Source organism: Anoplolepis gracilipes, chromosome 10 (assembly GCF_047496725.1).
Source record: "Anoplolepis gracilipes chromosome 10, ASM4749672v1, whole genome shotgun sequence".
Lineage (NCBI taxonomy): Eukaryota > Metazoa > Arthropoda > Insecta > Hymenoptera > Formicidae > Anoplolepis > Anoplolepis gracilipes.
In genome coordinates, this window is record NC_132979.1 from 9,058,538 (window position 1) to 9,078,480 (window position 19,943).

A 19,943-nucleotide genomic window follows, 5' to 3' on the forward strand; every position below is an offset into this window, starting at 1 on the left:
ATTTTTCATTATAACTTTGCGTCATTAAGATTTTATATCATAATATCCTTTATCTATAGTACACATATAAAATATAATAATAAAGATACCTTTTTCACCTAATTGTAACTTAAACTATCGATAAATCTAATAATAATTTACTTGAATTATTAAAATTTTAAATACTCTCAATTGGCTGGCTTTTGTATAAATACACAGTTATATATAACAATGAATAAATAATAAAGTATATATTTAATAATTTTTAAATAGCCACCTGTTCAATAAAATTTTGATTTAGTGCTATATTACAAAGATATTTATTGCTAAAAACTATTAAATTAATAGCGATCTTAAATCAAGTTTCTTTTTAAAAAGACATTGAATACGTAAGAAATTTATATTTAAGAGAAAATGCGACGTCTCTCTAATGTATTTTTTATATGCATCGAGAACGAAGAATTGAACTTTATATGGTAAATACATTATTTTCCATCCGCTGTGTACACAACTCGTGCACATATCGGATAACAAATGTCTTTTGTATGTAAAAATGATTTTTATTTCGCGGAAGTTTAATTTACGCGATATAAATTAATTAAGGATGTTTAGTACCGATTTTTAAAAATATAGAAATTTAATATTTGCACAGATTGTTCTGATACATGTTCAGAGACTTATAAAAAAACCTAGAGTTGATTTACTGAAGCAATCAAAAGGATTTTAATTTGCAATAAATTTACCCGTCGATATTATTATAAATATAATTATTTTGTGGATCTAATTATAAGTAAAAGTATTAATATAATTATAAATATAATTATTATATAAATAAGTATAAATATAATTATTTCTGTCCTTTTTAGCCCTTAAATTGATACGATTACAGATTTTCTATCTTATAAAAAACCTGTGATCGTGTTGATTTAAGAGCTAAAATAGATAGAAATAATAATAGGAATTTATTCAAAATTTGCAAAAGTATAGTTTAAATATAGAGGAAATATTTGATCACATAATTTTGGTCAAGTACTGACTAGTTCAAAAGATATTGAATATAATTTTCTCAATTTCGTTCTATTATCCGAGATGATATATTATTTATTGTGAAAACGGTGGCAACATTGCATTCAGCTGAGTCTTCTGTTGACATTTTAAATAACCTATCTTTTCATCTGAAGAAGCCTCTATATACAAACGTGTAAGCGAGAAGCGACTAGGCCTCATATGTCAATTTGCAATTTGACCAACTTATGAAAAATTACCATGTTGCCACATTTCTTTCTTCTCGGAGAAATGACAAATTATTAAATTTATCAAGGAAATAGTTAAAAATCTTCTATATTTTATCATTATTTACTATTATAATTTTTATTCTGACATTTTAAATTGTTCTGTACGAGTAAATTCTTTTATTTTTATAATTCAAATTTTATGCTGTAATGTTGAAATCGAGGTACCGTCAATGATAAATGTTTCTCATTATAATTTAAGAAACACGAAAATTCTCCGAAAAAAAGCAACAGAAGTTCGAAAATACATTTCTACACTCTAGCTATAAATAAATAATAAGATTTTATGCAATCTTTATAATAATCATGTATTAAGATATATGAGAAAAGTATATATTCGACTACTTTTTGCTCCGATTGTAGGTGCTAAACATCCTTAATTTACGCGATATAAATTAATTAATCTAACTTCAAATAAATAATTTAATCTTCGCAAAAATTACACATCGCTGATTACCAATAATTTCTTGCGCAAATGCTTATATGAGTTTCTCTTGTTTTTTAGTTTATTTCCTTTTGTTTTCTTCCCTTGTATAACACGATTGTGTGTATCTCGTGGCAACACAGGGTTATAACGTATCGCGGCAAAATTCCACGGAAAAATAAGGAGATGCCGTTGGAAACTGCATATGGGTATTTCATAAATCACTCAAGAAGCAAAACTGCACACCACGGTGAATTTTCGCAAAACAGATATTCCCGACAGAGATGCTGTAGCACTGCGATTACACTTCCAGCTATGTTGACTCCAGGAGAAATGTAATAAAACTTTGTGCATTGTCCATGCAAGACCATTCCATTAAGACAATTATGTTAAATTAATAAATTCGAATTGCAAGAGAAAGAGATATGATTATAACAAATCAAATTAAAGTAGCAGACTCAAGTAAATGTAATAATGATAATTAATACAAAAATAAATTTTACGTCTAAATGCCACGTTTAATAATAAATTTCATTTTTTTAAATAAAGATCGTTTAAAAAAATATCTCTCTGTAAATGTGGTTTTTTTATCGATATTTTTTAAATGATTCACGCTTGTAACATGTGACAAAAAAATATAGGTATAGCAGCTTAATTACGACCGTTCTGTTGTTATCATTGAAAACAATAGCTAGGATCGATAAATATTTCTTTTTAAATCGAACAGAAATTTGGAGAAGAAGAAGGAAGAAGAGCAATATTTTTTTCTAAATAAAAAAAATTGTGGTTTGTTATAATCGCAATTACACGGGACTACTGTTTCTGGTTAGCGAAAAATCAACGCGCGCGTAAAAAATAAAAAGACAAAAGCACGAAAAAAGCCACGGAAAAGGAGATAAAAGAATGACGGGTAGGCGTTCCAATTAACGGTTTTTCACTCTACGTCCATCCGCATCCGACGCAATACGCAGTGAGAAATGCACGTTTAATAATATAATCATGACCAATCCTTTTTAGTACAACAAACTCTGTGCTGGCGTAGATTTTTAAGCCGCGCGCGCGCGCGCGTGTGTGTGTGTGTGTATGCGAAAGAGATAGAGAGAAAACCGTAAAATTTTAATGCATAAATAAGTGAGCCAACGATCGTAAAATTGAAATTATTCCAATATACTATGCGTGACACGTGACTGTTATTTACACAGGAATAAATATTGTGTTGTAAATTGTTAAAGAATTCGCACCTGTACTACGAATTACAATGTTATTACATTTTTACAATTTATATAAATATTTAAGAGGATATAGACTGTAATTTTATATTACTTATACTATTAGAATAATGTATTATTATTTAGAAAAATAAGTAAATTGTTATTTAATTTAAAAAAAACTTAACCTCAATATTTTAATTGCATAATATTTTGCACATTTGTCTTCAAAATACTATATAGTTCTTTTAGTATGATTTTAATATGATTTTTTTTATTACTTTACTTATTAATTTCTTATTTTATCAATTTCATGGTTTATTTGCTATTTTTTAAATGTTTATTTTAACTTACACAACTTGTATTATTATCATTTTTATATATGTTGTAGAGGGTGCATTCCTGAGTAATATCGTTTGAATTTTGTGTTTCGCTCTTTTGGTTCTTGAAATTTCGCAATTTTGAAATATTATAAAAATAATATTTTTAGAAAAAAGATTTAATTTCAATTTGACCTTAATTTTGACACATGGTTTCAAAATTTTTATTATAAAGTAAACGTATGGAGAGGGGGAAGGAAGAAGGGCTCCACCCTCACTCCGATAGAAATAACCTAATTTCTATTTTTAATATTATTATAAAATACGCCCATCCGTTTACTAAAATATTGCAAAAACTTTATTATTGGTAATATCAGTTTATAACACCTAAGGAAAAGCATTAAAATTATGAAACTTCAATTTGTCACAGCTTCTAAACCAATGTCGTCCCCTATTTGATTCTCGCGGAAATTATTTATTGTTAGAATACTTTCTCTTACAACATATAGTAACAATAAGCGATATAAAATCGGTGAAATATAACCTTTTATGTTTTATCAAAAATGTAAACACACGCAAAATAATGAAAAGATGTAGTAGTGAAATCGTGGCGAGCAAATGTAAACACAAAAATGTAAACACACGTAGAATATAACGAAAAGAGGATACAAGTAAGTACCAAAATTATGATACTTCAAAATCGCATATCTCAGGAACGAAAGCGCCACAAAATTCAAACGATATTTTACTTATTGTCGTATTTTACTTATTGTGTAAGAAATATATTCTTTATAACACATGTACAAATGAAAATAATTCGAGCTATGTAAATTAAAGTAAACATTTATCGAAATAAATTATCGATATACTTTGTAATAATTTTATGTAAATATATACACAGGGTGACCCATTTTAATTTAGCCACTGTAATATTTCAGCACGAAAGCATTTTCTGAGAAAATGTTTCGAACAAAAGTTGTTTGATTTCGAGAGGGCTATAAGATGATACCATTGGTCTGACCTTGAAGAGTCATTTTAAGGTCACATAACGTCATGTTTAATTTTTTAAATGGGACACCCTATATATTATTGCATATTTTTGTAGCTTATCTCGAGAGCTTTCCAAAACACTATAATAAAATATTTTTTCATTAAATACTTTTCGAGTTATAAAACTTCAAAGTTGCAGTATTTTGATATAAAATACAAGATATCTCGTAAAATATTCATTTTTCGATTATCTTACCCTAATACTTTTATGCACAGAATAATGAGACGAATCAAGTAGTGTAATTAAAACAAATAATTATGTTAAAGTAAAAATGTGTAACTGCTAGTTGTAAATTCAGATTTTTTCTTAAAGATAACTATGTGTTTTCTTTACACCAATTGATTTGTCTCATTATTCTGTACATAAAATATTTGGGTAAAATAATTAAGAAATGAATATTTTACGAGATATCTTGTATTTTATGTCAAAATATTGCAACTTTGAAGCCTTATAACTCGAAAAGTTTTTAATGAAAAAACATTTTATGATAGTGTTTTGGAAAGCTCTCGAAGTCAGCTACAAGAATGTCCAATAAAAAATAGGGGGTGCCATTTAAAAAAATTGAGGTGACCTTCACATAACCTTCAAATGACTCTTCAAGGTCAGACCAATGGTACCATCTTATGGCCCCCTTGAAACCACACAACTTTTACCTGAAACATTTTTTTCTCCCATGCTAGGTTTTCGAGATATTCGACTGGAGGAATTAAAATGACACCCTGTATATATTTATATATATATATATATATATATATATATATATATATATATATTATATTATATATTTTCATTATTATATACTTTCACATAAGAAAAGGCTAATTTTCAAGTAGTTGCAACTTCCTTAAAAATAATCGAAATAATATTAATAAAAAAGCGTTTTAAAGCTTCAAGTTACTAGTTTCAGAATCTTTAAATGAATTTCATTTCTTTCTATTTGTGACAAAATTATATTGTAAAAAAGCGACGTCCGTCGATTGAACAAATTTTTCAAAAATTTGTCCAATAATACTGAATTTAAAAAAAATTCTAGCACAATTTAATTAATTGTATGTTAAATGCCAGAGCTTTAGCTTTAATTTCTTTTTTTAGCGAATGATCTACGATTTTTGTTCACTGAGATATTTATTATTAAAGAAAAATTGAGCTACAGCCTGTCAAGTAAGAGCGTGGTCGGGTTCATTTATAAAAAAATTTATTAAACATAATTTTTAAATACATATATGCATTGTACTCGATCAGAATAAAGATGCAATTATGTTAATAAGACGTCCAGTCACCACTGGCGTCGATAATTGCTTGGCATCTCCGAGGCATGCTTTCGACCAAATTGACGGCATGTTCTAGCGGCAAGGACCTCTAAATCCGACGAATCTCGCGAGATAACTGCTTCAAAGTGTACGTGCGTTTTCCACGAAGCTTGCTCTTAATGTATGTCCACACATTTTCGATTGAGTTTGCATCGGGCGACTGTGACGGCCAATCTAGTGTAACAATGTCAGATTGCTTCTTCCACTCGATACAGAGCTTGCTGCGGTGTTTAGGATCGTTGTCCTCCTGCAAAATCCAGTCCTCATTTTTGTCGATGAACCAACGTTTGGCAGACAGTAACAAAGCCTTTTTGTAGATTGTCAGCATTCTATCGGCATTCAGGTTGTAGGTAAACAGATGCAAAGTGCCGAACCCCTGCTTTGAGAAGCAGCCCCAAAGATGCACCTTTACTCCATGTTTAACGGTCCGCTGAATAAGCCTGGTGGAGGTTGACCAGGCTTGCATGAGGATACAACTTGCCCATATAGAACATTTGTCGGTAAAAATTACGTTGCTAAAATCTCGATCAATGTTCTCGTGCGCCCAAGCGAGTCGCTTCCTCACATGTTTTTCAGTTAACTGAAGTCCATTCATCAGTGTCCATTCATTGCGCCATTTTAGATCATGAGCATGGAGACAAGTTCGGATAGTTTCGTACGATACATCTAAACCTTTCTGCTTCAATTTTGCTTGTCCTTGACGCAGTGTTAAGCTAGGATTTCGCGAAAACAGATTCGCTATTTTTGTTTTATCTTTTTTGTTAATCAATTTGCCTATCAAGCCCACGTTCCAGTGAATCATCGATATTTTTTGTCAGCTTATATCGCTGCACCCACTTCTGTACAAATGCTTTCGACTTTCTCATATATTTAGCAGCCGCCGATTGCGACATTTTCGGACCTTTCGGGTGTAAGCAAAGGAAAACAGCCTCGTAGCGCGACACGTATTTGGTACTCATGGCACTTAACGTGTTTCTCTTACAAACAATCAACGACAATTGAGTCTTTCCCACAGACTTCTATATAATACTAACTAAAATAAGACTGCTAACTCCCTAGATTTTACTTATATAAAATGTTCTTGAATTTTATGTACTAAGGACGCGTTCGGGGAGATACTATTAGCGCTAACAGTATCGTTCTGTTTTTGTTACTCATTAAAAGTTGAACAAAGACAGACGCTGTTAGCGCTAATAGCGTCTCCCCGAACGCGCCTTAAGGTGATCCTTTCTGCGCATGCGCTGACATGTGCCGACGCCATTATGATCAGTACATGTACTTCTAACCTTCTTTCGGTCTTTAATTCTTGTCAGAACACATGTATTAGTAAAAAAAGTAAAAAATATAAATATTAAATTATGGGATACAAATGCGCAGTTATTTTATATCTTTTATGTAAGCTTATGTTTATTTATATTAATCTAGTCTATCATACTTAGTATGTATGTACAGTTGGACCTCTTATCCTACGACATTTTCGGTCCGGAATCTTCCCCTTAAACCTCTTGATCCTACGACAAAAATTTGAGAGTGGGGGTATAATTCTCCTTTCGCGGTCGTAGCATGAGAGATTTTTTGTCGTAGGATAAGAGGTTTCGTAGCATAAGAGGGTCGTAGGATAAGAGGTCCGACTGTATGTACATGCGTGCAACACGCGCCTTCACAGCGCATGCGCAGAAAGGGATGCCACACATACTTGATTGTAAAATTAGAGCTGCCTTATACATAAGGAGTTAGCAGTCTAGTATTATATAGAAGTCTGTAGTCTTTCCTAACATCAAGGACAAAAGTTCCCTCTATTTAACGAAAAATTTATGGCGATACCTTTTCCCAGCTATGAGTAAGGCCGACCACCCTCTTACTTGACTCATATTGACTTTGAACGCTTAGAATTAGTGAAAAAATGATCGTATAATAATCATTAAAAAAGCAATTTAAAGAGAAAGTTAGCATTTTAAAATGCTTCTATCGTTTTTAGAATTATTATTCATTTTTAAAGCGTAATTGTTATACTTAAAAATCAAGTAAAAATGCACTTTTATCTTTTTTAATTATATCAATAAAAATTAACAAAAAAACGTTAAAATTTTCAAGAACTCTACTTTTACAAATAAAAAGCATTTTATTTACTCATACAAAAGGCCGAAGTGTTAAGTTTTTTTTCTGTGAATTTCAAAAACTTAAATTAATGATTATTGTACAATCATTTTTTTACTAGTTTTAGGCGTTCAAAGTCAACAGCTCGATTTTACGTTAATAATGAATATCTCGGCGGAAAAATTATATAACATTCGTTAAAAAAAGAAATTAAAGCTAAAATTTTACTGTTTAACGAACAATTAATGAAATCTTGCTAGAATTTTTTTTTAATTCAGTATTATTGGACGAACTTCTGAAAAATTGATTTAATCGGCTGACGTCGCTTTTTTACAATATAATTTTGTAACAAATAGAAAGAGTTAAAATTCATTTAAAAATTCTAAAACTAGAAACTTCAAGCTTTGAAACGCTTTTTATTGATCTTAGTCCGATTATTTTTAAGAAAGTTGCAATATTTGAAAATTGACCTTTTTTTATATAAAAGAAAGTGGCTCTTTAATTTTTTTTCGCGTAGTGTGTGTTATTTTTAAATTTTAATTATGTACATATAGTTTTTTATAATCAAACCTGTCATACAATGCAATGCATAAAAATGTATAGCAAAACTTACTTGGAAAATGATGGCTTCTCGCTCAATTTGCGACATATTTTTGAAGATGGTGTTGATAATGTTGAGAAACTTGTCTCGTTCGAGAAAACTGGGTTGATCTTTCTCGAAGAAGTCAATAAAATCGTAGAGAATAAAGTATGTTCCTGAAACAAAAATATATATGACTGTGGAACAAAAGACAAATCTTGTATCATAAAGAAAGAAGTATATATTAAAAAATATTAACACGCACGTAAACACATACACATTCATATTATGTTAAAATCTTTACGTATTTATAGTATTTTGATAAAATAATAAAATTTTAAAAATATGTTTGTATCATTTATTCTGATTGATACACATAAATAGAATTATAATACTTTCAAATTGTATCGAGATATTATCTACGAAAATCTGGAATAAAATATATGGATATATGAATAAATATCTAGAATAATATATAAATAACGTATTTATACAATACATAAATACAATATTTATATGTATACAATTTATTATTATTTATATATTATTAAATTTTATAAAATTTTTTATTATACATATTATTTAAAATTAAATACATCCAGTTACTTTAAAATTTGTTTTATTTCAAACATATGTAAGAAAGCATTTGTAAAAAACCATGTGTGTCGTTTTGCAATAAATCTAAAATCCATAAAGAAATGAAGGAAAAACATGTGTTTTTCTTGGAATCGCGCACGTAAGTGATACAGGTAGCAATTTGTTCCGACATCGCGACTTTCGTGACGTAACGCAACTGCTAAAAGTACCGCCTCGTAATTTGCAAAGAGGGACGCGCATATGCGTTTCCGGAGAGTGCATCGACTTTGTTTAATGAAAAAAAAGAAAAGAAAAGTTGACCGCGCCGCGCGTTATCATACACGCATTCTTGCTCGCTTTTTTAGCGGCGCGAAACTCCGGATTTCCGCTGCTTACACATACGCGCGACGCGGAAACTTCCTGCCCCCCGGGCAAGTGTCGCCTCGGGCGTGCGACTGTCTTTGAAATTGTGCACTAGGTCTTCAAAGAGCACGCGCCTGGAAAGAAAATGTAGTTTTCCAATACAAAGGATTTTTCTCTCTTTTGTTGAGCAATATGCATAACAGGCAGCCAGCACTTACATCGTAAATATTTTACGCGTGTTATTTTTATCCGGACTCTTTACAAAAAAGTTTGTAATCTTTTAATTGTCGAGTAATTTATCTAGTTATAATTATCAGTCCAGTATCTCGTTAGAAGGAACATAATGCAGTTAAAAGACAAATAATTGATAATACATGATAGATGGTTGATTGATAATTTTTTATTTTGTGAGTCGCATTGTAAATTGTTACAAATTTGATGTAAAAACAGAGAGTATGCAAGATTAATTTTTTCATATTTTTCTCTATTTGATGTTTAATGTGCATTGTTTTATTTTATAAACATTTTTATATTTTATTTTATAACATTTACAATTTTAATATAGGATAAATGTGTATACATATAAATTGATCTTATATGATACGTTAAATATGTATAAACAATATATATAAATTGATTTTATTTGATATTTTACACATAATTTAATTGTAAAATATAAATGTGTATTGTAATTAATTTAATTGTAAAATATAAACGAGATTATGATATATCGTACATAAAATTTTATTTCCCTTATTCCACATCAAAGGGCATGAAACGGAGAAAAAAAATAGAATTTCATTTCATTAACAAAGTAAACTTTACAAAGTTAATTTTAATTACATTACTGAAATGAAATTTGCATGAAAATTGCCATCAGTGAACAATATTTACAATAATTTCAGAACGTGTGATATGACAAGAGTATTAGTTTTTAATAATTTAGTTTTTAATTTTAGTTTTTAATAAATTTACGATAAGTACAATTCTTTTTTTATGTACCTTTTTATTATCAATTAATATGAGTTTTTATATGTGATCACAAAATTCTATTTGCAATCATTCTACGCCAAGACTTGTTAGAAGTAACTAGTCTCATTAGCACTAATATTAGTACTATTTTCGAGGACACAATCATTTGTAACATTTAAAATATTATCTTCGCATATCAGAAGTTTCTTTACGAGCGAGAGATAAATGATTTTAATTAAAAGAGAAAGTTTACTACGAGGTGTTTTACTTCACACATGTGGTAAACTTTAAGATTAGAAGATGAAAATTACAACTACTTTTATAGCAGAAGCGTTTAAATCTTTTAACTGGTCATTTCTTCTTGCAAGGTCTAAAAAATCTAAGCATGTGTCTCAACTTTTATTTTGTGCGATTAAAAATCTATGTTTAAATTTCTTTGTTTATCATATCATCAAGGAGTATTTGATAGACAATTCAAGATAATAAGAGTCATTTGGCTTACATGATCGCTTCATGAGATTATCACAATTAATCCACAATTAATTCAATAATTTAAATTATTTTACATATAAATTTTCTTTAAAAATGTTAATAATTTTTTTTCATATACATATATTTGCGAAATTCAAAAAGTTAAATATTTTTCCATAATTTTATGTTATTGCGATTCCGAAAAACCGCAGCAGTCTTTTATAATTCATGGCGATAAAAAATGTTTTATATTCATAGTCGTAAATCAAAGTATTTTCTGCATATCTTTATATAAGCGCGAGGGGTTTCTCTCTTTTCGAAAAATAAATGCGCGATACGGAATGACGCCGAAGGATAAAACGCGCATACAAACAGAAAAAAAGCTGAAAAGAAAATATATCATGCATTCTACCCAATAATACCAGATACAAGCTGTAAAAGAGAGAAAAACATGAACAGACAATAAAGGGATTAAATTTCGTCAGAACAGAAATAGCATGTTCTTAGGACCAGTAGTAATGAAGGAATCTCTTTTACTCTTCGTTTTCATTTCAATTACGTTCATGTGAAAAATTTAACGCCGAGCGCTTTCATTTACTTCAAAATAATTTTATATTTAGTACAAATTCAAAAACAAAAAAAAGAAAGTCTTAGAAATTATAAAAGTTGATGAAAATGTTTTCTGAGAAATTTTCATGCAACAGCAAAAACACCAATAAAACAAAAAAATAATTAAAAAATCAACATTTACATCGTTCATTAATACATAATTTTTAATATATAATTATTATTTTATTTTTTAATAATAATCGGTATTATAAAATAAATTATTTCTCTTTGAAATCCGAATAAATAATAATAATAATAGTAGTAGTAGTGGTAGTAATAGTAGTAGTAACAATAGTAATATATAGTAATAATAATAATAATAAATAATAATAAATATAAACATGTGTAAAATATATAAACAAAATAATATACAAAGTAGTTATTAAAAGAGAAAGAGAGAGAGAGAGAGAGAGAGAGAGAGAAAACGTGCCACTAAATAGATACGATTAGTAGTGCCTGCTGGTAAGGGAGCTTCTTAATCGAACTAACTCATTCGAGGAAATTGCGAACTCGATTACAGCACGATCGAACGGTAAAAGAGACTGATGTAAACACATTGCATTCCTGCGACTTTAGATATACAAACGGATTGGAAATTACTAATTAACGTGTCGGATGCACATGGGGAACATTTTAGAATTAAATTGTAACTTCTCGGATACACAAACGCATGCGCGCATTTCAATTGCTTCGAGAGAGTTCTCAGAATTTCTCAGTCTCGCATTTGAATAACGATACACATATGTATACAGAAATAACATTGTTAAATAAACAAGCCTAGTGTGTTTTTTCCATAATTTCTTCCATATGACATCATTATTGGGAATTTGGCGACATATGGGATTCTCGTGCGTATATTTAAACTTAATTTGAAAATTACATGAAGCCATGAAACTTTATCATGCAACTGTGTGCTCGTGTATTGCCATCTGAATTGTATAAAATAAATGTATAACACTTTTTAAAAAAAGATAAAGTCATCAAAATGCACGAGTCTGTCAAAAAAAATTTTTGTTTAAAAAATGTTGCTTTACTACATCAATATTTGAGGAATATTTTGTTTTCTTTAAATTTGCTCCTTTCCACACAAATGACGATATCGGAAAATTGAGCCAAAAGCGTTGGATATTAAGAATATTGCGTATCCGATAAAGTGCAAAATATTATTGTGTACTTTAGTGATATTTATGTATTTTATACAATATATCTCTTTTCATAATAAAAAAATACTATATAGTAACGCCATTCTTCCCAGATTATATCAAAATTCGTAAATATCAGAATTTCAATTTATAGATCACAAAAAATTTAATAATACTTTTTAATATATTTTTTAAACTATGTAATTGTAAGTCATATTCAATGTTCAATATGTAAAATTTACGAACAAGTTTTTATATCTATAACATGCTAATTTATAATGTACAATATAGAACAAACAACTTTCTTTAATGCAAATTTTAATTAAAAATCTTATATTTGGCAAAAGTAAACATTGCAAATTTGATAAACAAGCAAACAAAATGAAATTTAATCTGGATCGAAATAGCTTTCTTAATTTTTAGTTATTATCTGCATATATTTACGAATTAAGCATCTCGTTGTTACTAGTATACTTGATCAGAAAAATTGCAAGAAAATTAAAAATATTGCTTTATTGTGTCAATATTAAAAACAAAAAATTGGCCATTTTATTACGATGATAAGCCATTTTATTACGATGATAAAGACAAAAGAAAAATTTATCTCTGAGGCGATAATAACTGCGCAAAAAGAAAAATCAATCTCGATTCTCATCATTCAATCGCGAATCATATGCATGGTTCTATATGTATACTATGATCTGCGTAATTTAAAACCGTTGGTAATTGTTAGGCAATAATAATAATAATATTTAGTAATATGTATTATTAATAATTTCATAATTTTGTTTTATATTTTAGTTAATTATATTCATATTTTTATTATTAATACTTTACATTTTTTATTTTTATTATTAATATTAATACATAATTTTATTTTCTTTTTTTACAAAAACTAATAAAAATATTTTTTGTTATTTAAATGTAAAGGAAATCCTGATAAATATATATTTCTAAATATGTTGTGCTTATCATTTCGAATATTTACTAATTAAAATAATAAGTTTTATCCAAAAGTTAAATCTTTTCAGAAGAGATTTATAAATTAACATAATTGCTCATTAGAAATGTAAATTGTTTTTTTTTTTTCAAAGATGCGCGAGAAATATATTATGTTCGATTTAAAAAGACTCAAAAAATAATTTTTTCTTTTACTTTTCTGGAAGTTTTGTTTTTATTACTAAAATAGATTATCATATACATATGTTTCTGACAGGAAAGGTATGAAAATATGTTTAGAGAATTCTTTCTAGTGTAAAGAAATTTAAATTCAGCTTGAAATTTAAATTCAGCTTCTCTGATTCTCAGCATTATAATGTAAAGGTTTATATTAATATTTTGAGAATATTATTTCAAATATAATTGCTTCTTGTAGAGAAGCAATTACATATTTAGTAAACAATATGCAATAAAATAAAATTAATTAGGTAAATTTAAGAAGAAATAGCTTCGTTAAAAGTTAACAAATCTAATATATTTCAAAATTTATGAATTTGATTACGTAAACTTTTAGTCTTTTATAATATAAAATTAATAATTAAATAATGTAAGTTATAGTAAAGATTTACTTGTAGAATTAAAATTTTTATTTCCATCAATTTTTACGTACACTATAAAATTTTTGTAGCACAGTCACTATAAAGAAGTTAGTGCGATATAACATAATATTTACGAGTATTTGAGTTTAAATTATATTCTACGTCAATGAAATTGCTATATTCTTCGTGATATACTGTTAATGAATATATATGTTGTTTATATACAATTATTTGACTCTTAACTAAATCGTACTTAGTTATATATACAGTTGGCAAAGTTTCTAGATTAGAGCTTGTGCTTTTGATATTCGATGCATTCTGAAAATTAATCTCATTGCTCTTGCAACGAATTTCACATCAACTTGATTTATACGTACATACATATATAGTCTAACTGTAACTTGTTGAAAACCATAGGAAATTGCTGATTGCGTAGAAAAATAAATAAAAGAAAGTAAATCCCGTCGCGTCTCGATATCGGGAAGCCGAAGATATTGGTATTTATGACAAATAGCGGAGAGAGGGTTTTATTGCATGATCTTCCATGTGAGACACGTGCGCAAGACGTGCGTGAAATTTATTTCTTCGAAAAAGCAGCGGAATTCGGTTTTTATGTCCGACGCAGGCGACGCGTGTCGCAGAATGACGCGATCTCACAGGGAGGGCTGTTCTTTTTCCTGTTTTTTTTTCTTTTTTTTCATTACAACAAAACACTGTACGCGGTTGTATATGATGTTGCCGTGGATGTTCCGTGTGTTAGTTTACCGGAAACTAGTGTATTGTAGTAATATTGCGTCTGACAACAAAGCTGCAAACCGGGTTGACTTGCCCGAAGTGGTTTCGTTTTTGTTTCGATCTCCGGGTTAATGGACAACCTCTAGACGAAAAAGATGGTAAGACCGGGCTAACAAATCGACACAACTCCGATCAACACAATCTTGCATTACAGTCGTCTCAATAAGAAACGAAATAGTGTCGATAAATAATTCATTCGACGCACTTGTAGTGAAGCAAAAAGTTGCGATTCCGCTCCCCACTCGCGATTTCGACGCAGGTACATAAATGGAATATCTATCCTAGATTAGATTTAGAGTAAAGTTAAATAAAATAAAAATGTATCTTTACGAGAGATATAGTTTAAGGATGTTTAGTACCGATTTTTAAAAATATAAGAATTTAATAAAATTTGCACAGATTGTTCTGATACATGTTCAGAGACTTATATATAAAATATATAAAAAAACCTAGAGTTGATTCACTGAAGCAATCAAAAGGATTTTAATTTGCAATGAATTTACCCGTCAATATTATTATAAATATAATTATTTTGTGGATCTAATTATAAGTAAAAGTATTAATATAATTATAAATATAATTATTTATATAAATAAGTATAAATATAATTATTTCTGTCCTTTTTAGCCCTTAAATTGATACTATTACAGATTTTCTTACAAAAAACCTGTGACCGTGTTGATTTAAGAGCTAAAATAGAAATAATAATAGGAATTTATTCAAAATTTGTAAAAGTATAGTTTAAATATAGAGGAAATATTTGATCACATAATTTTGGTCAAGTACTGACTAGTTCAAAAGACTTCAAGATATATTGAATATAATTTTCTCAATTTCGTCCTATTATCCGAGATGACATATTATTTATTGTGAAAACGTGGCAACATAACATTCTCAGCTGAACCTTCTTTTGACATTTTAAATAACCTATCTTTTCATCTGAAGAAGCCTCTATATACAAACGTGTAAGCGAGAAGCGACTAGGCCTTATATGTCAATTTGCAATTTGATTAACTTATGAAAAATTACCATGTTGCCACATTTCTTTCTTCTCGGAGAAACGACAAATTATTAAATTTATCAAAGAAATAGTTAAAAATCTTTTATATTTTGTCATTATTCACTATTATAATTTTTATTCTGACATTTTAAATTACTCTGTACGAGTAAATCCTTTTATTTTTATAATTCAAATTTTGTGCTGTAATGTTGAAATCGAGGTACCGTCAATAATAAAAGTTTTTCATTATAATTTAAGAAACACGAAAATTCTCCGAAAAAAAGCAACAGAAGTTTGAAAATACATTTCTACACTCTAGCTATGAATAAATAATAAGATTTTATGCAATCTTTATAATAATCATATATTAAGATATATGAGAAAAGTATATATTTGTCAATTTTGACTACTTTTTGCTCCGATTGTAGGTGCTAAACATCCTTAAAATAATCTGAAAATTAAATAAATTAGTACAAAAATCTTATACATAATAAACGTATTGATTTTCAATTATGCATTTAAAATTCAAATCTTTTTTGTTCAAGGATCACAAATACTCTCTTTTTCTCTCTATCTTTCTTTCTGCACTGCTTAGAGAAAATATGTAGAATAAATCTTTCGAAAAGATTACATCTCACCGATCATCTTGACTTTCACATACATTATAGTGGATGGAATCCTGAATCATGTGCATTTCAAATCACAAGCTCTTCTAGTTTCTGAGATATGACACATTAAAGAATTACATTTTTATATTCAGTTTTTCGTACTGTGTGTCATTTCTCTTTGATGTTTTTTCGTTATGTTATACGCTACCTCTTCAATATCACTGTATTATACTATCGTCAACAGATTTCATCTATTTCTCTGCCTGTTCTTAAACAGCTTTTGAGTATAAAAGGAAAGATTGTATTTTATTGTTCTACTTTACTGCACAGAACATAAATATATAAACGGAGAAGGTGTTTTGCTGTTTTCCCTCAGAAAATCCTAATCTAGCCTAACTTAACCTGAACTAATTTCTGTTTTTTTTTACATAAAAATTAGGTTTGGGTTAGGTTAGAATTTTTCGGAGTAGAGGAGGGGTGAAGTTCCTTCCACATGTACTTTACAATAAAAAAGTAAAATAATTTACTTTTAATAAAATAAATTGTTTGCTGTGTAAATTAAAAGTATTTTCTTCTATTATTATATTTACTTCCTTCTACATGTAATTCGTTTCGGATACATTTTTTATGTGAATTGGTGCAATCTTAAAAAAATTATAACATTAAAAGTAACAACTATAATATATGAAAATCAAAGTAACATTGAAGAGGTATAACTTTTCCAAAAAGTTTATCTAGAATCATTTTACTATCAATCAATTTTTCATTATGATCCAAAACAACGATGCTAGCAGCTAAATGCAAATTAGGAACTAATTAGATACAAATTAGTTGAAGCAGCCTTCGAGATCGGCGAGAAAAGTACTTGATCAACTTTGGCGTAGAATTGCGGAAAGATTTAGGGAAAGGAGTTATATTTCGTCGCGAGAAGAGAAAACAGATTCGCGGTTTAGAAACGAAACGGCATAGGAAACCTAACCGCAAACACCGACATAGCATTACGAACTCCGCGCGGATTGACTTTCGAGAGGAGAAACGTTATAGTAAATAGCGAATTCGGGCTTTTGCGGCGTGCCCTTAGCTGCCCAAAATGGTAACGAATTAAGATTAGGTAACGTCACGTTTGCGTACCATCCAAAAGTTTCCTGTCTCGTATATCAACTATCGTAAGATATTAAAGATATAGAATTTAGAATGTCTGATTGAAATAAAAAAAAATAACAATTTTTTTTTCCCAGTCCATTTATAATTTGTAATTCCATTAAAATATGATTGATTATTAACCCTTTGAGTCACGAATTTTTCTAATTGTCAATATTTTATAAAATTTGGTATATAAGGGTTTTTGGGGTCGCTGATTATGAATCCGTTATCAGATTTTCAAAATTCAAGATGGCGGATCCAATATGGAGATTTTCAAAATTTTACTTCCAATATTGGATCTCTATATTAAATTTTGGGAATTAAATTTTTTTTCCTTTAGGTTTAGATTCTGCGATCTAAAAAAACCTTCAGAGAAAAAATTTAAAAAAGAATACAACTGCTACTTTTAATTTAGAACAGAAAATATTGTTTTTTATATATTTTTTATCAAAAAAGGAGGATTTAACAAAAACAACACGGTGGGAAATTCTAAAAAATATCTGAAAAATACTTTAGGGTGTACTAAGATTATAAAAAAATTGCCGTATTTATTGTTATAATAGATTAATCGAAGATGCATTTTTTCGTAAAAAAGTACTAATTTTGAGTGTTTGTTTATATATGGTATTTTTGCAATTAACAATTAATGAGCGTTCATATTTTTTTACACTTATTAATGTTTTAGAAACTCTGTAAAAACAAAAAATCCGATATTTTTTGATAAAAAAGTAGTTAAAACAATAAGAAACTACGAACAAAAGGTGGGTCTCTGGGTGATCCACTGTGATTCAAAGGTTTAAACAGCACTCATTTGACTAGGTACAATAATAAATATATGTATAATAATAATAATACGTATACTAATAATTAATATTTTAATATTAATAATATTTATAATAATATTAATAACATTAAATTAGGTAGAATAATAATAGTACTATATCTAATAATAAATAAATGTAAATAAAGAATATAAATAATATAAATTATTAATATATGTAAATAATTTAATAAATTACGCGTGAGTATATATTGTAAGTTTTTTCGTCTTTATATTATTATTCGCAGAATTGTTAGACTTGCACGGAATATAAACTCAAATAATTCTGGAATACAAAAATTCTTTTCCTCTCTTTGAGAAGCCGTGAAGCAAATAAAAAACTTCCTTCTCTGCTTTGCTGTTCCCGGCTTCTCTTATGGTTCTCTTGAAGATACTCCTAATGAATCTTGTACAGGAACTTGTCTTTTTTCACCTCGTTCACGCTTTTATGTTTCCAGAACTCAGCGTGGCCATCACAAAAGATCATAGTCGTGAATAAGTGAATCGCGTCCTTTCGCGGCTCTAACTTATAAAAATTGTGCCAAAAAAAAAAATAAAATCCGCATAAAAGATAAAAAAACGAAGACGTGATACCTTTGAAGAAACTTACGAAAAAAATTAAGAATAACTCGTAAAAAAATCTTCATTGAAATTTTTGTGCAAAATAAACTTTTTATATAGTATTATCTGAATTTTTTTATTTTTTTGCCTTATTTGGTTTCTATTTAAATAGATCGCAAATATATTTTAATATAGTCTTAATCGGATATATCGTAAAAAATGTCTCAAATAAATTAATACATTTCAATAATTCGTAAACAATTGAGGTTAAAAAAAAATTAAGTTGATATAAAGTTGATATATTTAACATGATATAAAGAGACTAAGCTAAATATATGTAGGACAAGAAATTCACAATTATTTTCCATTCGGCTTAATCTTTTGCTGTCTTTTCCCAAAAGATAAAAATGCAGATTAAAGTGCCTTTCTGACCTCTGTTAATCTGATACCTCCATCACAAGAAAATAAATTTGGTATTAAATGCTAATTTATTACTTTGATCCCGATTTTATTGCTTCAATCGATTAACAGCAAATTGATATTAAAGCTGCAAAGGTGCTGACTTTACACTAGCAGCCCCATTTCCGAAAAACACTTGTAGTGAGTCGCAAAGAAAATATAAATACATTAGAATTAATTGCTAATTAATTGGTTCAAGATACTGCAATTAGATCTTAACATTATTAAATTTCTATAAATATACTAACACGAATATAACAATATAAGAAGATAAAATCAATTAACAATATAAATATCTACGTATTAAATTATTTCCTAAATTACTTATTCTCAAAATATACTAATCAAATGTTTATTATTTATATAATAAATAAACATATATAATTTATTGCTTGTAAAATAAATTTAAAAATATTCACAAATATTCTAAATGTAAACACATAAAAATAAAACTGCAAATAAATAAATAATATTTATTAATAATTTTTTGCGGAAAAAATTAATTTCTAAGAAATTTACGCATTAACATCTGCGTATGGCTCTTACTCATCAGGTTGATAGTTGCTTATTTGTAAATATTAAGAGCCTTATATTCGAAATATTAAATAATATTTATTTCTTGTTG

General features: G+C 28.3%; 1 protein-coding gene across 2 annotated transcripts in view; it reads right to left on the minus strand.

The window, feature by feature from the left end:
• Positions 1 to 19,943, minus strand: part of LOC140670485 (acetylcholinesterase 2) — a 177,958-nt gene that overhangs the window by 45,418 nt on the left and 112,597 nt on the right. For both annotated transcript variants that reach the window (XM_072901097.1, XM_072901096.1), the window contains exon 3: positions 8,295 to 8,437. In XM_072901097.1, coding sequence (XP_072757198.1) covers positions 8,295 to 8,437 — 143 coding nt within the window. The remainder of the gene's footprint in view (positions 1 to 8,294; positions 8,438 to 19,943) is intronic.